Consider the following 25,612-nt stretch of genomic DNA (forward strand, 5'->3'; position numbering starts at 1 on the left):
AAACTGCTCTCCAAACACTGAAGGTTTTAACACTTGGCTTTATTCTACCCATAATTATGTAGAAATCCACTGACTGCAAAAATAAATTTATACTTTCTTCAGACTGTAGTTTCTAATATAATTATCATGACTATCATATTCTGTTGAACTTTGTGAAATAGCAAGATGCTCTAGCTAACTTGAAAAGCTCTTGAATCAGAACACTCTTCTTTGTAAACTTCATGATAGTAAATTTCTTTATGATTATAACTTTATGATTATATTTGTAAATGCAAGTGTTGGGGAAATAAGGCAAAAAAAAACTGAAGAATTCAGGCCAAAAAGCACATACTTTCATTGACCAGCATAAATAAGGGAACTTTTGTCACAGGGACTTCCAATCTATGCTATCTGAGCAAACTAAGCATTTAATGCTCAAATAGTGATTTTTGCTGGCAAGTTCCCTATCTGAAATGTATTATTAAAATAAAAGGTGAGAAAATATGGAATGAATTTATGAATTAAAATTTTTATTGGAATAAATACCCATAATGTTCAAAGATACCACAACTCTCTAAAACAATTTAGATTTTATTCACATTTCTGAATGAATTATGGATTTCCCTTCACACATTGGAATGTTAGATTTGATTAATAGCTCAACAACTCCTCTTAAGCATTTCTGTTGTGGACATGTTAGCCTCACTTGCATATTTTCTTAATTGCAGTAACAAGTAGATCCAAGGGAGGGCCACAATAATAAGGAAGCCAAAGAGTAGTGGATCACACACTGAGCAGAAGAAAATATATATTATTCCTTGCTTTGGAAGTACATACATTTTAAAATTTCTATTTGGATGTTGGTATGTCAGGTATCTCAAGAAGCCATAATGCCACCTACTTCTCAAGACTGCCCTGTTTTCTATTCCTTGTTGTGTGTTGATGACATTATCTTGCAGATCTTTACCTGTTATCAAATAAACATATCATTCCAAGTTTTGCAAAACCTCTGACTCCTACCTGGCCTGGTAATTTGTGAAATTTAAAAAATGTTATCCAAGGATAAATGTTAAATAATTAAATGGTTTCATTAAAAAGGTAGTGTAGTATAGTGGTAAAAGCAGTTATGACAATGCCTTTTTAATAGTAGGTAGGAACTCAACTCTATTACACTTTAGCTGTATGGCTTTGAGAAAGCTATTTAATCTCTCTGGTGTCAATTTCATTGTCTACAAAATAAGAATAAAGATAATAACAGCACCTATTCATGAGGCTGACATGAAAATTTAATGAGTTAATATTGGTAAAATGCTTAGAACAGTAACTAGAATATAAGTGCTATGTAAATGTTTGCTGAATAAATAAACACAAATTTTAAAAATTGTAGAGGATTTTAGAGCCAGGTTGACTTGAGTTTGAACACCAATACTACAGTTACATGATAATGCCTAACAATCAAGATTAAAATAAATACCCTTTACAGTCCTAGAACAGTGCCTGGCACAAAGTAGATATTCAATAAATATTATGTCATATTCTTACTAACAATTGAGTCTATTTTGGGCTTTGTTTAGAATTTCTTGAACTGTTAGCTATTTTTAGAATAGAAATGAATTCAATAATATTATCTACAACAAAAGTAAATAACAATACTTGAACTTTGAACTGAGCTAATCTTTCATGTGGATAACTAAGGATTGATCTGGTTATCATTGTTATACTGGTGTTTTTGCATGGAATGGCGTCTACCTGACATTTGAATCATATTTGATATATTGCATAAAATGTCTACTGAGCCTTGTAACAGCTTCTTAAATCCAAGAATAGGTCAGGGACTGTATTGTACTTCCTTTAAGGCACTCATTTTTGCATTTCCATTGCAGCTGTCTGGAAGGTTATACGATGGACACAGATATAGATACATTCACCTGTCAGAAAGATGGCCGTTGGTTCCCTGAAAGAATCTCCTGCAGTCCTAAAAAATGTCCTCTTCCGGGAAACATAACACACATACTTGTTCATGGGGACGATTTCAGTGTGAATAAGCAAGTTTCTGTGTCATGTGCAGAAGGTTATACCTATGAGGGAGTTAACATATCAACATGTCAGGTAAGATTGTCTTAATTAGAAGGTGTAACTCCTATATATACATATCTTGCCAGGCAAGCAGTATCTTGTTGTCCTAAAAAGAAAAATATACCTCAGATTTTTGCTCATGTCAAAGGATTTAAGAAATTTCTTGGTAGAAATATAATAAAATATTATATTTTATTTATATTCCAGTATTCTCACTTTTAAACTAATAAAGTGCCAGAAGCAGACAGAAAATTGGAGTTGAATCCTGCCTCTGTTACTTAGTACTTGTGTGACTTTAAGAAAGTTACTTAAAATTTCTGAGCTTCAGTTTCCTTATTTGAAAAAAAAAAATGTGTATAAAAACATGTATCTTGTATTGCAGTGTGAGAAGCTAGATGAATAAGGGAGGAAGTGCCTGCTTTGGCAACCTTTGATCTCTCCACAAAAATTAGAAACATATTTGGCATAGTCCATGGCTGATTTCTACATATAGACACTCTACAACGCATAGGATTTATGGTTCACTTATCATGCGCATCTTGTTATAGACAACATTTGACCTAACTTTGGCACTTTCTTCATTTAAATATGGGAATCAGCACCATAGATAGCAGACCTCCCTAGCACATCCCCTTCTCCTGGCTTCTGTAAGATATACCAGAGAAAGTAAATTAAAAAGCGTCATTGCTACACTCTTGCTGGAGTTGGGGGGCGGGGGAACCCTATAAAGGGAAGAATGTGGCATTCTACCTTAAGCATACTTTTGTATTTAATATTAATATTTAAATATTTACAGTTTCTATGACTTTATCTTCCTTCCTCCCGCTTGTTTTCTTTATTTGTAAGTCTGTACTAATTGAAAGGATTAAATTATTTAATGTATATAAAATGTCTCATATTTGCCTAACATACAGTAGGGACTATTTCCTTCTCCTTCCAAGTTTCCATTTATAAGTCATGCATACTCAGAGACTGGTTAATGCCAAACCTAAAAGCAGAATCATCACAGGGCGCAAGTCAGAGGATTGCCAAAGTTACTGTGCTCTCAAAGTTTGTATAGTTCCAGATGGTCCCTTTTACATTTAGAGCTGAAAAAAGTTTAAGGGAAAACTCTTTCTAAGACCCTGAGCTGCCTGAACCAGAGTTCCAATCTGATTAAGGGAATCAAATTGATGTTCTCCAGGTTGGATGTGTGGACAATTAGGGGGTCCCCCATGAGCCCTGCAGGACCCTATGATACCGGGGACTAAGCCCTTTTTTTCCTGAGTCAATAATTTATTTTTGACAAGCCTCATTACTTTCTCCACATATAATATGACCCCTCTCCTTTACTTTAGTTTTGGTTTAATTTTTTGGTCCAAAAGGTAGAATAGACTCTTTCTAAGCATTTAAATATATGAACTATGTAAAACTATGTACAGTGCCTAGGAATATTTTATCATAATGTAACAAAATGATTCTATAGTTCATAGAATGAATAATGGGATGAGATCAATAAAAGTTTTGAAAAATGAATATTGAAGGAAAACCAGTCCCTCCTGAAATTATGACATATTACAGAATTACACAGCTCTTATCACCACAGTATTCGTGCAAAATTAGGTAGCAGGAAAAATGAATGGAACAAAAGAAATGAGTCAGAAGTATTAATAGATTCTGATACAGAAATCATCACAAGACTCTAAATTCTGATAAAGGAATCATCACTAGTAAGTTATTCTGATACAATTAAGTAACCATTGTGCAAAAAATTAAAATAATCAAAATAAATTCCAGACATATAAAAAATGTAGCTTTATAAATTACTAGTAATACCCAGAAAAGTTTATGCAACAAAAATGTTTATTGAAGCATTATTTACAGTATTCAATAATTAAATATGATTTATATACATTAGAGAAATGGTTGATTATGATGCAAGCATGCATGCAAAATTACTTTTGGCTCATATATAGAATAAAAGATTTAGCCTCAAATCCTGTTTTAAGCTGTTATCCAACTAATACACTATTTCCTCAAAGAAAACAGAAAAATATTAGCAATAGAATAACAATCTTCAAGAGATACATCTTTGTGTGCCTCACTTTGCCCACTATAAGGCTGAAAAATGTGAACTCTAACTATGGTAGTAAAAACAAATATATACTAACATAGTACACATAATATATATTTTATATATATTTATATACACATACTTTTTTATTACATGACCCCTTTAAAAATATATGATAAAATATTTTCGGGCATTCATGTTGAAATGTAGAAAAGGAAGCTCATCTTTTTAAGCTTTGAGTACTATGCCTAAAATTTGCTGTTTCTCATAAACTTTAAAATGTGGAATCATGTGAAATATATGGGTGAATTGGTATAAGTCATGGAATATTTGTGTCAACCTTCCAGGCATCATGCATTATAATTAAAACATCCTTCTTAGTGTTTTTGATTTTTAATAGATTCTATTAGGAAGAAAATTTCAGGTTTATGGGCTTAAATCTATAAAATTGTCTAGTGGTAACTATTAAGGCCATCTAATAATTAATGTGTGTCTTTTAAGGCTACAGATGATAAATGGCAAAAGGAAGACCCAACTCTAGGTCCTCTTGACTATCATTTTGGGGATTATTCTGCCATATAACCAATACTTGCAAACTTCTTCATTCATATATATGTATTAAGGTCTAAATGTAGTTTATAATTTGTTGTTACTCAGCTTGATGGTACCTGGGAGCCACTATTTTCTGACGAATCCTGCAGTCCAGTTTCTTGTGGGAAACCTGAAAGTCCAGAACATGGATTTGTGGTTGGCAGTGAATACAGTTTTGAAAGCATAATTATTTATCAGTGTGAACCTGGCTATGAATTAGAGGTAAGCGAACAAATGGTTTCACTAGAATTAATTTAATTTTTTTCTAATATACTTGTGGATACTTTTAGTATTAGCACAAATTTGTTTCACTGATTTTGGTCCTAGAAGATTCTATTACACTTTGTTGCCTTATACGCTCACATTTTCTAAGAAATATTTAAGGTGACTTATAATTTTAAAAAGCAAAATAAGCCCCAAATTACGAAATCAAAGCCATGAAAAGGAAAAGGAAGTAAGTTTGCAGACCACAAGACAGAAACTGTTACTCCACTTGACCACTTAAACCTGTGTTTAGGCTTGCTGGCGATCCGACTCTGCAACAGGGAAGTCACCTGTCACCATGGGGAGGTGACCGCAAGGATTTAGGCATGCAAAGCCAGGATTCCCTCAAGCAATGATCTCATATAGTTTGGCATTGAGATACCAAGTTCCCATATGGTAGATCTGGCCTGAAAAATCGTCATAGAAGTTCTAACCAAATACCAACTTCATTCTTGAGACCACTCGGTTTGTAATATTAAAGCTCCGTCAGCATTACTCAGGTCTCCCTGTTTATCCCTATTTACGGTACGGGGAGGGCTGCAATCAGTTTTGCTGAAAGCATTACCATGTCCCCAAACTTGAAATTTAAGAGGCCTGTTTTACATTATGTAATGTTGTCATTTGGTTTTTCAGAAACTGTTCTTCTTTATTTTTATTGTTATGGTGGTATTTATATATACATTTTGCAGAAGTATTCGTTGCCAGTTATCTGTTAAATTTGTGTAGCATAGCCCATTATATTCTGACCATGCAGTACAGGAGTTATCATAATAAGGTAGGTATACAAAAGCTGGGACGAAGATTATATGGATCTTGTTTTGTTGCCTCAAAAAGTTTAAAAAAAAAAGGAAGGATGATAATGTAACAGTTGATTGCAATTAGAGAGTTTTCCTGTTTTTGAAATCTAGTTGTTCTTCATGGGAGAGTACTAATCTTGCAATTTATTAAGAAGAAAAGTAGTGTAAAATTATGAACAAATATACAGCAAACTGATGAGTTATTTAATTTGAGAAAGTAGATAATTTACCTTAAAAATTTTGGAAATATCCTGGAGTTAACCATAAAATTGAGAGAGGTATAACAATTGCTCTCACTCCAAATTACATGTAAGAATCACCTGAGAAACTTTGCTAAACTGCTGATGTCCAGTTTCTTGGAGAAATAACCAGTTCCAGGTCTGGGGCAAGAAATGTAAAAGATTACCTAGAAACTCTTGTCACATGAGAAAGCAGGGAACCTATCAAAGACTACATGTCAAAAGAACTAAAAAAAAAAAAAAATTACTAAAGCCCACTGAAGGACAAATCAAAAGAAAAACTCGAAAAAGGGATAATGTTATAAAATCACGGACATCTAAGCTAATTGTTGAAAAATTAGATACATTAGGTCAAAATTAATGCTAACTTGGATCTAAAACTCCAATTTAATTCATCAAAAACAAAATAAGTAAAGGAACAAAGAGAGAAAAAGAAAGAAGGAAAAGCATGATAAATTTTGCAGCTTACTAAGGAGGAAGCAAACAGATAATGTTTGATTTCTTTTGAGTCAATAGTTATTGACAGTTAGAGACCAGCCTGAGCAAGAGCGAGAACCCATCTCTACAAAAACTAGAAAAATTAGCTGGACTTGGTGTCACACACCTGTAGTCCCAGCTACTCAGGAGGCTGAGGCAGGAAGATGGCTTGAGCCCAGGAGTTTGAGGTTGCAGTGAGCTATGATGACACCACTGCCCTCCAGCCTAGGTGACAGAGTGAGACCGGGTCTCAAAAAAAAAAAAGTTACTGATAATTTATTTGAGTTTTTATTAGAACAAAAATTGACATAGAACAGAATATCTATTCAAATCATTAGAGAATAGAGAACAAAGGAAAAATAGTATTGGGAAAACGCTAAACTCTTGACTAAAATTAACTACTTGAGTACAGTCCATTCTGGAAATACCCAAATAACTAGTTAGTTGGTTAGAGAGCTAGTTTTAAAGATTTGTCATCTACTTCCTCAAAATTAGTAAAAAATAATTCACAAATTATAAAAGTATATTTTCCTGTGCATACATAAGTATATAGGAATAGAAAAAGCACAGCAAATGTTAACAATGTTTATGTCTGGTTGAAAAATCCTAGAAAACTTTCTATTTTTCTATTTGCCAATCTTTCTATAATGAACACACATTACTTTATCCAAAGAAGAAAATAATGAATACATGTTTTTTAGAAACATTTAATTTTATAGAATTAATTATTTGCTTGGCAAGTCAGGACATTCCCTTATTATCTTTGTGTTATAGAGTCATGACCCTCTTGATGATTTTTCTCCATTAATTCACAGGGGAACAGGGAACGTGTCTGTCAGGAGAACAGACAGTGGAGTGGAGAGGTAGCGACTTGCAAAAGTAAGTTAATGACACTTAGCATCCCTGAAAATGACACCGAGGACACAAAATAACTGTGTGGCTACATTTTGTTTATAGATCAGTTTTGCCATTCAAAAAAAATTTTTTTTCAACCAACTTCGTAAACTCTGTGAGAACATTTATTGGGCTTTTGCTCAAGGGCAGCAAACCAATAAAAAGGTCAAAAACTGTGTTAGAGATTAATGATTAAACTGGAATACAGCACAAGATTACTGACTCTGGAATGGCAAACATTTTGTTTATGAACTAGTTAATTATTGAATTTATTTGCATTTGGGGGGTTTTATTCCCAAATAATTATAAATTAGAAGGCTTAGAGCTCTTGGGTTTTGGTGACAGTACCGACTAATACAGGCATCTTTTTTAAGTGCTGTTGGTCATCGGGTCAAACAAATGAATATTGATATTTTGAGTGGAATTTTACATTAACGCATTTTATGAGAACAGCCAAGTTACTTGGCAACCTGTGGGTTAATTCACATGGATCTTGTCTGAAATGGAGAATCTCAGGCCTCACCCCAATCCTAGGAAATCAAAATTTGCATTTTAGTAAGATCCCTAGATGATTCCCAGCACATAACAGTTTGAGAAGCATCACGTTAAGCCTTTGGTTTTTAGCCTTCAGCACTTCTGGCTATCCCAGAAAACTTTGAAAAGTGCCAAGTCTGCACCCTGTACCAGCTAAATCAGAAGCTCTGGGGATGGGACCCAGCATCAATACCTTTCTAAAACTCCCCAGGTGATTTCAAAGAACGGCCAAGGTTAAGATCCGTAGTCCCAGTGCATGTAAGACTCATGAGGCTAAAAGAAGCCCGGAGATGTCCATTAGCATCTAATCCAGGGACTCTCAACTGTGAATGGGCATCAGAATCATTTGGGGAGCTTTTAATAAAATAGCAAAAGGTAGGCCTCAATATACAGATTCTGGCTCACTTGGTCTGGGATAGGCCGTAAAAGCTTCCCAGGGACTCTAACATACAACCGAAATCAAGAACCGCTAGTCTAGAACCACCTTCTCTGCTGTCACAAAAATTACAAAATTAAGACTCAAGCTTATTTATGAGATTCTAGAAAAGGTGATCCTGCTTTCCTCTTAGCACATTCCTGTTAAAAAACATTTCTTATAATGAAATAATATCATTTTTTATAACTATACTATAACACCCGTCAGTTTATGAAGTTTGAATCTCTCTCGAAAGCCAAGTAAAATGTCCCTCATTCTAATTTCCCCCAAGCTCATGGGTCCCTGTTCTTTATATATTCCTATTATACTTTACCTTCTGATCATTTTATATTTTATCTCTTCTTACAAGCAGTGTGACCTTGACCAAATTATTTAACTTCTCTGAACCTCGTTTTTCTCCAATTATTACATGAGATAATCTCAGAGTTGCTATAAGTAAGGCTGCCAGATTTAGAATAAACAAAAATACAAGACACTCAGTTAAATTTAAATTTCAGATAAAAAATAATGTAAACGTAAATAGGTCCCATGTAATATTTGAGACCTACTAAAAATATATTTGTTATTTGTCTGGTACTCAAATTTAACTGGGTAATCTGTATTTTATCTGGTCCTACAACCTGAGTGCTGTTAAGAAATAAATTTGGTATTGTATGGAAAGTTCTAGCCATTTGAGGCAACTTTAAAAATGAGATTCTTTTATTTTATTCACCTGGTTATCTATACTCCCTCTCCCCATAATTATTAATAATATACATAAAGAATACTGAAGTGTTACCTGCATGTATTAATCCAATATTTATGTATGCTATTTTTCACCATCAGTGAGTAGGCTGTGACATTTTATAAACTGCATGAGGTACCTTTGGCAACTGTAGCAAAAAGAGGAAAGAGGATTCAGAGAAGCATTTAACACAAGGCTTTTATTCTTTCTAGAGACGAGGTGTGAAGCTCCACTTGAGTTTGTGAACGGGAAGGCTGACATTGAAAACACGACAAGTGGCCCCAGCGTGGTCTATTCCTGCAACAGAGGCTACAGCCTGGAAGGGCTGTCGGAGGCGCACTGCACGGAAAACGGGACTTGGAGCCACCCAGCTCCTCTCTGCAAACGTGTGTGTTGATTTCAGGAGGGCTTTTCATCAGATTCGGTTTCATGATTAGTTTCTCATCTAAAACATAGAGGAAACTCCACTGATGAGGGAGGTTGGCCCAGAGAAAACAATTCATAAGACTGAATTCTATGGGGGTATTTTAAAAATCTACTTGTGTTATCTAAGTCCTATTGGAGATAATCTTTTATCAGATTTGCAGGATGATTACAAGTCCAACGCACTAAGAGAAAATGCAACTTAATGAAAAAAAAATTGACATAAATATATAATTAATTCTATCCAGATAGGAAAGAAGTGAAGAAAGAAAATACTTTCAGGTGTAATGTTGACATAATAAAATATATACACATAAGATAAACAAAGATAATTAGTTATAACCACTTGAATGAAGATAATATTCACAGGCAAGACACAAGTTGAGAGAGGTCTGGTGCAGTAACAGTGGAAGCCTACCTCACTCAAAGACTTCTTTTGTACCCGTTTAAAATCAGAAAAACTAAAATTTCTGGAAATGTGTATTGATATGTGTCACACACTTGCATTAAGCAAACGTAGCACCGTCAATCACATCCTGTATTTCCTTCAAACCTATAAAAAATGGATCCATCTTTATTAATAAGAATTGCAAAGTCCAAAATTTCAGTTCTGTTATCCTGCTCATAGTGGTCTGGCTCTAAAGTCATATTCAGCTTATGTAGGAATGTCTGATGATTCTCTTATTCCATCCTTCTGAAGGATGTTCAATGACAGAAAGTAAAGTGACAGTGAGAAGCATGTACTTTGCTTTCTTAATATTCTTCAAATATTAAGGGAATATTTGATGCACCCCTTGAGTTCCAGCATGCTTATTGTTTCCCCACTGAGGAGCAAAAACTAATCTGAAATATTATCCATGGTCCATAATTTCAGACAACTACATAATCTGCCATCTTAGACTTTTAGGACCTTGCCTTAGTGGTGAAATAACTTGATGTTTTCTGATATTATTTGATTGTATCTTTACAAATAATTTCACGTGGGTGCACAACAAGTCTGTGTTTAATGTTTGAAGTTCTGTGCTTTTAAACTTCATATTATCATCATTGAGAACCATCTCCTATAGGGCTCCTACTCTGCCTTCAAAGAAATCAATTAGGAAAAAAGGGGAAATGTCAGTAAGCATTTTCTTTTCTTTTTAACAGCAAATCCATGCCCTGTTCCTTTTGTGATCCCTGAGAATGCTCTGCTGTCTGAGAAGGAGTTTTATGTTGATCAGAATGTGTCTATCAAGTGCAGGGAAGGCTTCCTGCTCCAGGGCGAAGGCATCATTACCTGCAACCCTGATGAGACGTGGACGCAGACGAGCGCCAAATGCGAAAGTAAGTCAACAGGTGGAGGCTATTTAATTCCATTAGTGTGAAATGTATTCCCATCTTTGTGAGGTTATTTTCAATCAAGTAGCTCAGTTGTGGATATTTAGATATCTGTGCTATCATAGTTATCATCTTCTGTGTTAATGTCTGAAATTAAAAAAAAATCTTTGAATTCCAAACATAAAAAAACTGTCCAGCACTCAGCTAAAACCTACCTGACCAGGGTTCATTGAACAGATTTTCAAAATGCACTCTTGTAAGAATGAACAAGATATTAAATTGAAAATACATATTTTTCTCCATACTGTGAGAATCCTCAGACTATCTTTAAATAGGCTACAGATGCTATGCAAACCTAAGATTATGCCACAGTGGTTCTCAACTTGAACCTGCATCAGAACCACCTAGATAGCTTGTCAAAACACAGATTGCTGGGGCCACTTTCAGAGTTTCCGATTAAGTGGTCTGGAGCAAGGCCTGAAAATGTGCATTTCTAACAAATTCCAGGAGGTTGATGATGAGAATACTACTGGTCCAGGAACCATAATTCGAGAACCACTGTGCTAGCACCATGTTGCTACATCCATGCAGTCTGGCAGCATCTCTTAGTGCCTTGTGACACCTGTTAACATCTTTTAACACACACTTTCTACCTACATTTAAAACATCTCCCTGCCCAACATCCTGCCCTCTGGGCTCCCTTGTTGTCCAAGCAACTCCTTCTATAGCAATCAATTAAAATATTCATTGAGTCTAACCAGATGCAAGGCACTGAGCGGCATAGCATGGGAATATATTATGCCTACAATGGTCCCCATCTTCAGAACGTTTGCATTCCAATTAATGAAATAAGAAATGTCCATGTGAAGGCCATGAGGATGCTGGATTAGAGAAGACTTGAGTTTGGATTCTATCTTCAAAATTTTTAGATCTAAACTTATGCTAGTGCCTTAACTTCTCTGAGTCTTAGAGCTGTCATTTGTTAAATAGCCCCAAATAATACCTGTCTTATAGGTATCATAGGTATCTTAATAGGTATGTTTTGAAGAATAAATGAATTGGTGCACATTATCAGTATCTCCTAATAGAAAGAGATACAAAATAGCCCAAGTCCCTGAATTTTCAGCCAGCATCCTACTGCAGCATTAAAATGTTGATTTTACTCCAGGTAAGTGTGTGCTATGCTTTTAGCTGGGATTTGGGTCCCAAATGCCTATGAAGGATACCCCTAGTGAAATGAGAAGAAGTATATGTAAGCTGGAAGTTTATCTTTGACTCTCTAGTCTATTAATAGTTTAAGCCACTAGCCTGAAAGAAAGCAGGTCAAGTGGCTTTAGTCTACCCATCTATCCTCACCTTGACCTCGGCTCCCTGAGACTTACCTTCACATCAGTGTTGCTACAGTGTGGTATCATTGCCTCTACTACAGCTTAGTTTAGGTTGTCCTGCAGTATTTCCTTGCCTGTCTTCTCCTACTTCTCTGAGCAAAGGGACAGCATTTTCTTTATTTATTTCTTTCTAGTTTCTGCTACATAGTAGATATTTTGTCCACTTTAGAAGGGAAAGAAAATTTAGAAAGATCATACAAATTGATCATCTCTTTTAACAAGTTTTCAATAGGATTATCACAGCAAAGTGACCTTCTAGAAGCCAGTTCATACAGACTTTTCATCCAAAGGTTGGACTTATACAAACTGGATACTGATTAGAATCCTGACTCCAATCCCAGCTCTGCTGTGTGATCCATCCCAGAATAATTTTAGTTATTTTAAGGTTTCTTGGAAAATTCTCAAAGCAAAATTAGTTATAAAAAAAATTTATTTAAATATACAGCCCTTTTAAAAGAAAGGATTGTCGTTCAATCTAACACAGATTGCAAAAGTAAAAAGTCACTGCTTCACATTTTTGAAAAGAGGGAAACTAATGTGAATGCTTGAATTTCAGAAACCTCATCAAGTTGTATAAATTATTTATAGGCTAGCAACAATATATTTATTCACTGACATTTTTTCAAATATGTATCGAGATTCCCTTGCATACCAGGCACTGTTCTAGGCACGAATAAACCAGCCTCAATCCAATATGCAGTACTGCAGTTAATGAGCTTTACTCTGAAACAGTAAACTACAATCATCGTGCTTTTTCTCTGCTAACTTAATAAGTATCCGGTATTGAAGTTCTCTTGCAGCCATCTATTTGGCAAGATACAAGAGCTCATTCTTGGTTTCCTACAGACATCTTTCCTTGAGTTTAAAATAGCTCAGCTTCATCATTTAAATCAAAAGACAAAAAAATCTTTGATCTTGTACATCTCATTTTTCTAAACAGCAGCATATTATTCTTTTAGCTCCTAGTATTCTAGGTATTATATAGGTGAAAATGTTTCCCATGTGTATTTTATCTTTGCTCTTTAAGTCAGTCTTAGAGATGAGACTGTGAGTCTGGGTTAGTAGCACAGGCTTCATTGTTGTTTTGTTTTCTTGTAGAAATTTCATGTGGTCCACCAACTCATGTAGAAAATGCAATTGCTCGAGGCATACATTATCAATATGGGGACATGATCACCTACTCATGTTACAGTGGATACATGTTGGAGGGTTCCCTAAGGAGTGTTTGCCTAGGAAATGGGACATGGACGTCGCCTCCTATTTGCAGAGGTAAGAAAATATTTGAATGGTTATTTCTTAGTGAAGCTGCAGAGAAATGTGTATGGAAGTCTGGTATGCTTAACAATTAATAAGCATGCTACTTTTTTGTTCCTTGGCTTTAAATTTTCTCTTTTCTTTTTAACAAGAGAAAATCATATACATTTATTTAATGTAAGTTTTATGTGACACAGGAGCCTTTGTAAGGATATGAAGACCCAAAGAAACAGTTCAACCTGAGTGGTTTTATGCTAGGGTTGATGAAGAGTAGAAAGCCACAGAAGAATGTGATAGGATAAAAGTTATGGACTAAGCAGAGTAAAGGGGAAATTTAGCAAAGGCTGTTCATTCAGATTCCCCTGTGTCCCTTTGTCTTTGGAGATAAGGATGTTGATCTCCTCCTGGTATAGAGGAGTGTACTTCTTACCCGAGGGTTTTATGAACTGCTTCAGGGGCAGGTCAGAAACTTTTTTCTACACATGCTATTTCTCAAATTTCTTCAGCTTAAAACATTCAAAATTCCAATGTGCCATATTTTGGGTTAGTATGTCCTGAACCCCATCAGGAGCAAGACACGAATATACTCTGGATGAGAAACAATCATGGTTCATTATTTGTTTATAACCAGGGTTTTTTTTGGAAGCCATAGAATATCCCAAAGAGCCAGAACTTACATAATTTAGTTATAATGGCAGATCTCTGTGGTGCAATCATGAAATACTGTGGTTCAAAACTGATCTTTAATATCAGACTCATGGTCACCTTTGATACTCACATACACTTGAGAATTCAGACTTTTACTAACTTTAATAGAGATAAATCTTTGGTAGAGGTTTTCATTGACTGTAACTTTTTAAATCTATATTTTTTAATTCTTCAATATAATCTAACCTATACTGAATCTCTGGAAAGACAGACACCACATGTACTCACCATCAAATTGGTACTAGTTGATCAACATAAATTTTCTCTTAATTGCTATATCATTTTTCTTAACTCTATGGTTTGAGTTTTGAAAGTGTGCATATAGAACTCTTAGGTTCTGTGCTTGAAATTCTGCAAAATGGTAAGAGGTAATGAGGCATCCTAGTATGTCCTTCTAAAACTTATCTTTTCTAATAAAATATGATAAATATGATTTTTTACAAATAATAATTTTGCTCATTCTACAAATATTTGCTGAAAGTCAAGAACTGCGCTAGTACACAAGACATAACTAAGGAACTAAAAGAATAATCAAGTTGTTGGATGTATTGTCCACATGGACAGTGTTCACATTGGGATTTGGGTTGAAAAGACTAAAGTCTTTAGGGCAGGGAGAATTAAGGAAGTCAGTGGGCAAATGGCATGAGTCTCAAAAGAAGCAGGAGAAAGGGATTAATTGTCTGGTGTGACATGAGTAATGATAGCACCAAGACATGGGATGTAAGAGAGTGTACAGCCTTCTCTTGAGAGGGCTCTGAGGTGGGGATCCTCAAGGAATAGCCCAGGTTTCCCTTAAAGTCAGAAGTAAAATGAGTGTTGGGTGTTTGATATGGAAACACCTAAATGTCTGTCAATAGATGAATGGATAAAGAAAATGTTGGTTGTGTGTATACATATATATCATAATGGAATATTATTCGGCCTTAAAATAGAAAAAATCCTCCCATTTGCAATGACATGGATGAACCTGAAGGACATCATGCTGTGTGAAATAAGCCAGGCACAGAAGGATAAATGCCACTTGACCCCACTGATACGTGGAATCTAAAATAGTCCAACTCATAGAGGCAGAGAGTAGAATGGTGATTCCGAGGGGCTGGGGGTGGGCTTAGGAGATGTTAGTCAAAGGGTACAAAGTTTCAGTTATGCAAGATGAATAAGTTCTGGAGTTCTAATGTGCAGCAGTGTGACTATAGTTAACATCACTGTATTATATACTTGAAATTTGCTGAAAGGATAAATCTAAGTGTTCTCACCACAAAAAAAAAAAAAAGAGAGAGAGAGAGAGAAAGAAAATGGTAACTATGTGAGGTGATGAATACAGTAATTATCTTGACTGTGCTGATTATTTCATAGTTTATACATATATCAAAACATTAAGTTGTAAAGCTTAAATATATACAATCTTTTATTGTCTGTTATATAGCAATAAAGCTACCTGCAATGATAGCAGCCAATAAAAAGCTACATATCCTTCTCCATATATAGAAATTTTGCCTTGAGATTCAATTTTGTTTCTCTTTCGTGAAGCTTGAGGCAAGGAAGTATTATGAAATGTAAATGAGCAACCCTATTTTCTAGCTACCACCCTTCCGCAATTCCCTAGATTTACGACCTATCCTGCTTCTTTTCCAGCGGTCTGTCGATTCCCATGTCAGAACGGGGGCATCTGCCAACGCCCAAATGCTTGCTCCTGTCCAGACGGCTGGATGGGGCGCCTCTGTGAAGAACGTGAGTCTATCTTCAAATCTTACTTTGAGTCCTGGACGGTTTGCCTGGAAGCTTCCATCTTAGGGGAATTACTAAGAGCTGGCTTTATTGTTGGGAGGAATTCGTTTGCTTAAATCCTTATAGCAGACCAGACAGAGTATATAGGGCTGATCTGAATGTGTCAAGAGGTTACAGAAGATCCAGAATATTAGTGACATTGAAAATATAGTTATCAAAATCCATCTAAAGTCATCTTCGTATGCTTCCTGGCACAAATTTACAAGAGTCTTCTTGGGAAGGAGCTTGTTCTAAAGTCTCCCAGCCCTCCTCTTCCCTTATCTCAGGTCTACTATGTACTGTGCCAGCCGTTGCTGCAGTTGGTATAAATGCATGGCATTGCAAGACATTGTACTTTGGAGGTAATACTTGCCGCCCACCATTCACTCTTTGTCATTAAAATAGTTTCTACTGATTCAGAAAATAAGAAAGGTTGGCACTCCTATATCTATCTATACGATGCTTGATAAATTTAGAATTTTGACCCTTACAGAAATATGTTTGAATCTGAACTTCCAGGGGAGTATAAATAGTGGTTTTAAATGGTTTCTTAAATCATTTTTAGATATTTATCTGAACTACACTTTGTTTCAGTATCTTAAAAATTATATGAGGATAAAATATTTTCATGTTTCATTGGGAGTGATATATATATAAACCTTTAAGAGTCATTAATGTGATGGATATTGGCCAATACCAGTTCTTTCTAAAGGACAGGCATTTCATAAGAGACTCTAGTGTGACTTTTTCAATTAATCTGTAAAGAAAAACATATGATGAAAATAAATTTAGGCTGCTGACAACTCACCAAAGCAAGTATTATCACAGTGATTAAAAAAGAAGAGAAATCACATTTTTCTTTCCACTTCTCCCCAGCCATCCCTTTTCATTTAGGGCTCCCAGACTTGACCTGCTATACTGTCAACAGTCCAAAGGCTCAGAGAGCATTTACTCTGGGGGACCCCAGTGACAGGCCTGGTTTACCTGGCCTTGCTGGCCTACCTCATTGAGCATATGCCTGCCCTCCTACTTTAAACCAGGGATTCCCAAACTTTAATGTGCATACAAACCATCTGGGAGATCAGTAGATCTGGGTGGGACCTGAGATTCTACATTCCTAATCAATGCCAATGCCAAGACCATTGGTTAGAGAACCTGATTTTGAGGAGCAAGGCAACAGGCAATCTCATGCCTTTTAAATAGATTATGCCTCTTTAAAGAGCTCAGTGATTTCTAGAAGGAGGAATGATTGCCGTGGAGTGTGTAGGGGAGGTCTAATTCAGTCCCCATCAGGCCTCAGCTCCTAGGAAATAAAGGGTGGTGTTGTCCCATTACTACTAAAATGTTGCAAACACTAGCCTACAGTGTAGCCCATCTGATTCCCATTCTCACATTTAGGTCAAGACAGAAGAAAACCTCAAGGCAGCCAGAGCCTTTTACATAATGTGTAACGGAAATTTGAACCGATAATAAATGGAGATCCTTCTGCTTATTTTGTGAAGAGTTGAAGCAAAGCACTTAGCAGACATTGATTACAGTGTGTCCTCACCAAAAGTGCATTTGGCATTAGAGTCATTACGTCTGGCTAAGGATCCAGACTTCCTTTCCTGACTGTGTTTTCCCAGTGATGCTCATTAATGAGCAGAACACATACGGGAAGATGATCTAGGGGGGCATACAAGGTTTCACTCCTCCTGGAAACTGTTTTCTGAACACTTGAACTTATCTGAGCATGTGTATTCTGACCAAATCCTTTTCAATTCCCTTTTTAGCAATATGCATTCTTCCCTGTCTGAACGGTGGCCGCTGTGTGGCCCCTTATCAGTGTGACTGCCCACCTGGCTGGACGGGGTCCCGCTGTCACACAGGTAGGCTTCCTGCCATACTTTGTTCCTTGATGGCTTGTTCCCATGAAGCCCCAGAGGATGTTGACAAGTGTGACCCAGACTCAGAAGTGGGAGCAAAACAAAAGGGTACCGATGTTTCTCAAGAAATCCTCAAAATGGTCCCTTGCATGGTGTCTCGCTGAACTGTATCACTGCCTGAGAAATACCTTTCAGGGTCATGTGCCAAAGAATAGCGTCCAAGTCAACTCAGTTGTCTGCCTTCTTCATGCCATCTGTGCTATTTTGCAGAACGTAGAGAAGACATTATGCAGAGGTTCAGAATATTTAATCTCTAGGAAGCTAAAGTACTAAATTCATGGTTACTGTTTAGAAAAAACAAGATTATAAATAAATACAATTTAAGTTAAAATGAAAAAACTCATAAAGGAGATGGTTTCTTGTCATATCAGCAATAACAAACTGTGGTCGATTGATTAGGAGCAAACATGTCCCCTTAGCAACACTTGCCTACTTCAAATATAGCATTTAGCCTGCTGTACTTGGACTTCTGTTGAATGGCTTCCTTATCTATGTGTCCCTGCCCCCACTAGATTATACGCCCCCTGGAGGGCCAGGGTGTTTCTCTGTCAGCTTTATACGCCCAGTGACTAGCATCATGCCCAAATATGATAGGTTTTCCAGTAACTGTCAAATAACTCAGTTTAAAATGACCAGTTTTTACATTTTTAATGTCCTAAAATTTTAAGCAACTGTTAAAAGAATAGAACTTGCTCTATTTATTTAGTATTATTTCTAACACTCCACCATCCCTCCTATAAGTGCTCAGTGGAGTAAAATGTGCAGTAAAACAGGCTTGCTGACACCTGAGCTTGTCACAAGCCTGAGGCTGGGGTGAGAGTGAAAGGGGCATTCTGACTAAGTAAACCAGGAAAATGGGAGTGAAAGTTACTGTAACAGGTAAAATCAGATGTGCAGTCACCCTACCTAAAGCCAAAACTGAGCCATCCGTGAATTAGAAAAGGAAAAATGTCCTGGAGCTTACATTTAAAAGCTTTATTTGAGACTCTTAAAGCAATCCATATAGTGTTTTTTAATAATAAATCAACTTTGATATTTATCCACATTTCTCCTATTCACCTGCAAACCAGCCCTGCCTTTTTCCAGGCACCTTGCTTTTGCAGGAAGTGGTGCCATTCTTCCAGATGAATAAATTATTCTTGACTCTTCCTCCCCCTCATCGGAGATTACCAATAGCATCATTCCCTCTGTTCCTTCCTGCTCAATATCTTTCACATCCTGCTGTACTCCACTGTCACCACCCAGTAAAAGACTCTGGATTATGGCCAGAGTCTACCAGTTGACCTTCCCATGGCCACATCCAGGCTGAATTCTTTTGACTTCCAAGGTGCTGCATAGACTGGCTTCAGCACACCTGAAGCACAACTCACTTCCCATCCTACCAACCACACGCTGTTCCCTGCAGCAATGGCTTCCTCATTACCCCCCAAGTAGCATCTTCTCCCCACTCCCCATCTCTTATTTGCTCAGGGTCTCCCTGTTTCCTCTACCTCTTTCTAACCTCACTCAACCCCAAGGACTGTCTAAGTTTCTTCTTATCTCTAAACTTGTTCTATCATCATAATTTATTTTCTAACATTCCATTTCAATAGATGTTACAGAATTAGTTAGAATCATGCAGTTTAAAGCTAAATTGATCTGATTTAGCTTTTAGCTCCTTAGTTCTCTAACTAGAATAAGCTCCTTAATGTCATTGAGCCATATAGTCTTCCTTTTACAAATCTTACAGCAGCTACCTCAGCATATATATAAAACAGGAACTCCCACCCTCCAGAATTTCAGTCTAGAAAAGGGTAAGTGATGGCCTTTAACTAGCTAACCAGGATATATTAAGGTAGGGGCTAATCCAATTCTATAAAATGAGTTATGACAACAATGAAGATGGGTAAACTAACCAAGTGTCAAGGTTCAGAAAAGGCTTCACAAGCAGACAATCTGAGAAGGAACAAGAGTCAGCGGAAGAAGATCATTCTAGCCAAAGGCATGAAGCATAAAATACATAGGTGTGTTCAGCAAACTAACTAAAGCCACAGAGGAAGTGTCAGGGTGTGGCTGGACATGAGGTTTTAACAATGGACAGCTTCCAATCAGGAAACACACTGTGCGCCAAGTTCAAGATGCTGGATTACATCTTGGGAGCAACAGAAAGCCCAGTGAAGGGTTTTGAGCAGGAAAGTCATGTGATCAGATTTTCTTTTAGAAAACTGATTTTGGCAGCAGTATGGAAAATGGCAAAAAGCAAAGTTTACAATAGAGAGATTAGTTGGGAAGTTATAGAAGCACAATTGACAAGAAATCTAGAGAAATGATAACTAAAAAAAAAGGTGGATCCAAGAGAAGTTAGGGAAGTAGAATCAATGCCACTTGCTTACAGATTTATTGTGAGGATAAAAGTACAAGAAGAGTCAAAACTGCTGTTTCCAGTTTGGGCCCTGGAGTGGAAGGTGGTTCTGTTTACTGAGATAGAGAAGCTAGGAGAAGCACGGTTGAGGGTAGAGATAAGGAGTTAAGTATGAGCATGCTGAGTTTGAGCGGTCTGAGAAACATACAAGGCAATGGTCTAACAGGCATTTGAATGGTAGTTTAGGTTCCCACAAGATGCATCTAGATTGAAGATGGAGATTTGTAAGTCACCACTGAAAAACATTCACGGGGGGAAAAAGTGAGACCATGCAGAAGTCATGTGGCCCAGAATGGAAGAAGAAGGTGACCCAGAATGGAACACTGGGGGCCCCGACATTATAGGGAAAGAGGAATATGTTGAGCCTTTAGACAGGGGAGTAAAAATAATGACTAGTTTGTTAGCACCATCAGGCACTACTAACTCAACATGTTCCCGAAGAGAAGTAATGTTTTCTTTTATCAGCAAGCTGAAACTATGGGGAGTTGGTTTTAAATTATTGGATTTTATTTTTGCTGGTTTTAATCCTGCTTGGTTTCTTAATTTCCTTTCTCATTAAATTGCAAATAAGTGTATTAAGTTGGCCAGCTCTTACTCTAAACTTACCAAGAGAGCTCCTCGAGGGTAAAGACGGGTATTTTACTTCTAGTCCTCTCTCTTATTCTCTCTTGATGAGAACCTGTGCTTATCAGGTGCCTGGTACTTGCTTAGCAAGCATTCTCCCCATATTTTATAAATGAATGATTCATTATGAATGAATGACATTTATTTATATCTCAGCAAAGATGAGTTTTGCATCCAGGAAAGGGCCTACCTTTCTGTGCTATAATGAGACTGAAATGGTTCGTTTTTCCAGCTTTCCCCGTTAAACATTTTTTTTGCTATTGGGAGTTCTCCTTTCTCTTTGATGTGTTAAACTTGCTGGTGTTAGATCTTCATAAGTTTTGAGTATCCTCGGGTGTTTTAACAAATAGATTCATGCAGATGAAGAGTTTGGTTATGAGACTGTCGATTTATGAGAAAGATGCCTAAATAGTAGTAAATCTTTAAGTATCCTCTCATGGTTTCATCTGTGGCTAATTTTTAATCCTAGCCTACGTTCTGTAATTCCAACTAAAGCTGGTAAAAGCCACAAAATATGTCTCCTAGCTAAACACAAAAGGGCTGTTGAATCATCTGTTATTTTAGACAATCCATATGCCTAATTTACTATTGCAAGGGTTGATGCCTGACTTAGTCACTCAATCAGTCATAGAGTTCAGTGCTAGCTCCCTCAAGAAATTTGCAATCTAATTGAGCATATGAAAAATTTACAGTTCAAAACAGTAAAAGTTCCAGACTGGTTGCATAAATAAAAAAAGATTAAAGAAGAGAAAAATCAGTGGACTTGGAGTGATGAGCAAAGGTTTCAATAAGTAGGTAGGACTTAACCTAGGACTTAAATGTGAAAATTAACTAGCCTGGAAGGAAAAAGGGAAGTGATGCCACTTAAGGATGTGAGGTCAAGCGCGTAGCAGAAATGAATAATGCAAACGGTGCATGAGGAACATGGTGGCTGCAGCAGGAAGTCGAGGCAGATCTCATTCCGTGTGCTTTTACGGTCATCTTCAGAATTGCTAAGTATTAATTAAATAAATGCATGAATTTTTTATCCCAGCTGTTTGCCAATCTCCCTGCTTAAATGGAGGAAAATGTGTAAGACCAAACCGATGCCATTGTCTTTCGGCTTGGACGGGACATGACTGTTCCAGGTAAGACAATCAATCAAAAACGAATGTCTACCTATAACATAAAGACTGCAAAATTCAAGGTAAGTTGTCTCAAGAGCCAGGAGGTATCTATCTAGTTTGAGTGTAAGCATTTTATATCCAAAAATATCCATTTTGAGATACTCTCTAAATTTGAACTGAAGCCAAAGCTAAGAAATATTAGTTCAGGATTGACAAATAAAACAATGACATCTCAAAAATAGACAATCTTCGGCACATATACTGAAACTGGAACTATATAGGGAAGTTTAGTATGACCCTGTTCAAGGATGCCACACAAATTCATGAAGCATTCCATATTAGTTTTTGCAATTAAAAAGAAAAAGAAAAGGATTAAATAAATACATAATTAAATCATCTTCTTGAATAGAAGATTGTATCCTTCACATACAAAGATGTGAAATAAATAATAAACTTAATAGATTTCATTGAAAATGGCCTAATAGATATTTGAGTTCTTGATTACCAGAAAGAATACTATTAAAATTCACATGAAATGTTTATTTTTAAAGTCATATATTTTTGTGTCATATTTTTACTGTTTATATGTACAATATTTAATTGACTAAAAAAAATTTATGTAAAAATATGTTCTGTTAATTGGTCTCTCATTTCAGACAAATATCATAGTTTAAAAAGTTTATCCCAAAAATAAATCAAAGAGAAAATAGTTAAAATATCATTTATATCTTTTTAAACCTCAGGATATATCAAACATATTGTGCTATACCATTGATAAAATATTTTCAGGATTCAAACATTGTCCTCATGAATGTTGCAATGTTGGAATATTATCAGCCCTATTTGAAGACTTTCAATATACATTACTACACTGTATCACTTAGGTTTGCATTTTGTGCACTTACCCCCATCTTATAGGAAGCATTAAAAACAAATGGGTATTTCCATATTTATTTTTTAAAGTGAGGAATTCAGTTAACTGAAAACAACCTTATTTTTTCATTTGCTATAATGTTTTGATCAGAATGTCAAGGTCAACTTGCAAAAGCAAACAAGTTATTAAAGTAAAAACTTAATTAACAAAAAACATCTTATGCCAATAAATTTCTTGACATCATCTCAAGTGTATGCCAGCTCTGCAAAGAGAGAAAAAATAAACTGAACTCTAAACAGCAAATTTGAAATGAACAAATATATTTAGAAGCTGCCAAGATAAAGATAATAGTTTCACCTGAGAGCAGAATTTAAAGAATTTAAGAAAATGAGAGAGATAAAAGGAAGAGAAGAATATAGTGACTCAAAAAGAACAGACAGTATTTATAACTTTCTTATAATTTTAGACTTTATATTTCAACACCTTCATTTTACAGATAAGGAAAAGGAAACTTAGAGTTTGCATAGTTTCCCAACATCAAAATGTTTCTATTAGAGCTTTTCCTTGATCAAAGAAAGGGTAGTTATTAGCTTATATGAAAATACTGTATATTAATAAAGGAAACAGAATCTAGATTTTTATGCATAAGTTTGATATAGGAATCCAAGAGAAATTATGGGAAACTTAGCTGAGAAGGGTATCCCACATTCAAGGAAAGGCTAACTAGCAACCCGGGCAGCTCCTCTTCTTTATACTGTAATAGATTCTTCTAGGAAACTTATATTCATTAGGACATTCTTGGTAAAACTCTAACTAGCTTAATTAAAGAACGGAATTTATTATCACAGAAAGGGACCTGGAGTGGAACCCAAAGACAGGGAGTTGCTGAGCTTCAGGAGGACTAGAACCAGGGACTTGAAAGACACCTGAGCCGCTCCCCCTCCCATCTCTCCTCCTCTCTCCAGGGTCTACTCTATCTTTTCTCTGGCTGCACAGTGGAGATCTCTGCTGTTCCATTCACATGGAAGGGAAGGACAGAACTTACATCCCTGACATTTTACATGCCACCATACAGTATCCAGAGACATAGTACAGTGTCCCAGTTTTAAAATCCAGGAAAAGGGCTCTGATTGGTCCAGATTAACTCAAGCCCAGCATGAATCAATGAGCTGTGGTCCTAGGTTGGGTTGCGTTGTACTAACATGAAGGGTAATTTTGTCAAAACCCTGGGTAAAGGGGAGGGGAGGCTGGCAGTTCCCAAAAGAAAGGAATATGGATTATAATTCCCTAAAATGGGAGGGGGAGAAAGCTTTTCTGAGAAGTCAAAACAATGAATCTTTCCAAATAATTTTTTCCTTCTCTTCTAGGAGATTTAGTGTCTTGACTGTATACCTAGTACCTCGTACAGGCATAAAAATAGATGCTCTGTTGGGCACAGTGGCTCATCCCTGTAATCCTAGCACACGGGGAGGCCAAGTCAGGAGGATCGCTTGAAGTCAGGAATTTGAGACCAGACTAAGCAAGAACAAGACCCCATCTCGAAATAGAAAAATTAGCTGGGCATTGTGGTGTGCCTGTAGTCCCAGCTACTCAGGAGGCTGAGGCAAGAGGATCATTTATGCCCAGGAGTTTGAGGTTTCAGTGAGCTATGATGACACCACTGCACTCTAGCCTGGGCGACAGAGAAAAAAAAAAAAAAATAGTTGCTCAATAAATGTTTGTTGACAGATGGAACAATTTCTTAGCTAAAATATCAACTGGTACAGAAATGTCTTGTGGCATCCGTTAGGTCCCTCAACCTGTGACCTTCTCTACTGATAAATAAGTCTGACCTGGCCTTGTTTCCAGGTAGTTTAATCCTTAAGAAAGAAATTGTGTTTCCTCTGACCTCTGTGCACATCATCGGAAAATTGATCCCAAACAAATGCTATAACTAAAACCCATAAGTTATTAGTGCTTTAAGACACCTTTAGGTTCATGAGGCCCAAACACCTCATTTTACATATGGGAGGATTGTTAAGACAGGAAACTAGTGACAAAATTAAGACTAAAACTCAGGTTCTGCTGCTGCTTAGATCTTTTCATAAATTAGCACCTGTTCTCCATGCCCCTTCCTTCTCTCACGGAATGACCCCCATCCCTACAAAAAAACATCACAGATAATGCCCCCGTATCTGAGACTTTCAATCCTATTTTAATCAGCCCCAAAAGAACTGTTCCCTCTTCAGTTCAGTCTATTCTCTTGAATCTATTTGGTTTTTTCTTCCAGGAAAAGGAGGACTGGATTTTAACCACTGCACACCCAATTGGCTCTCCCAAAAGCAGGATCATCTCTTTCTGGTAGCACCTGGGCATCCTGGAACTTACGCAAAGAAAGTCCGACACGGTGCTGGGTCTCGTTTTGTTTAGTAAACGTGTTATTTTGGGTTTACTTTTTAATTCTGTGATATATTTTGTTATTTCTTGTGACATACTTTCTTACATGTTGCCATTTTTAAATATTCCTGTATTTTCTATACAAAAATTATATTAAATAGATGCTGCTCCACCCTCACAAAATGTACATACTCTGCTGTCTATTGGGAAAGTTCGTGGTACACATTTTTATTCAGTTACTTAAAATGATTTTTCAATTAAAATATATTTTGCTACTAAATAATATTTTGCTGGATAGTGCCATTTTATGAGACAGCCAGGAAAGGATAAAGAGGACTCATGAACTTTTGTCTATGCTACTGGCACAACACGGGATCACATGTAG

General features: G+C 36.4%; 1 protein-coding gene and 1 pseudogene across 1 annotated transcript in view; both read left to right on the plus strand.

Moving 5' to 3' along the window:
* The window catches only part of SVEP1 (sushi, von Willebrand factor type A, EGF and pentraxin domain containing 1), a 157,039-nt gene extending 131,634 nt beyond the window's left edge, over window positions 1-25,405 (plus strand). Inside the window, exons 39-48 of the mRNA XM_045563960.1 lie at window positions 1,863-2,088; window positions 4,766-4,921; window positions 7,292-7,355; window positions 9,277-9,450; window positions 10,634-10,810; window positions 13,291-13,461; window positions 15,790-15,885; window positions 17,694-17,789; window positions 21,905-21,998; window positions 25,121-25,405. Coding sequence (XP_045419916.1) covers window positions 1,863-2,088; window positions 4,766-4,921; window positions 7,292-7,355; window positions 9,277-9,450; window positions 10,634-10,810; window positions 13,291-13,461; window positions 15,790-15,885; window positions 17,694-17,789; window positions 21,905-21,998; window positions 25,121-25,142 — 1,276 coding nt within the window. The 3' untranslated portion in view covers window positions 25,143-25,405. The remainder of the gene's footprint in view (window positions 1-1,862; window positions 2,089-4,765; window positions 4,922-7,291; window positions 7,356-9,276; window positions 9,451-10,633; window positions 10,811-13,290; window positions 13,462-15,789; window positions 15,886-17,693; window positions 17,790-21,904; window positions 21,999-25,120) is intronic.
* Window positions 22,223-22,320, plus strand: LOC123646751 (annotated as a pseudogene).
* Window positions 25,406-25,612: the final 207 nt, after the last annotated feature.

This window comes from Lemur catta, chromosome 10, assembly GCF_020740605.2.
Source record: "Lemur catta isolate mLemCat1 chromosome 10, mLemCat1.pri, whole genome shotgun sequence".
Taxonomy (NCBI): domain Eukaryota; kingdom Metazoa; phylum Chordata; class Mammalia; order Primates; family Lemuridae; genus Lemur; species Lemur catta.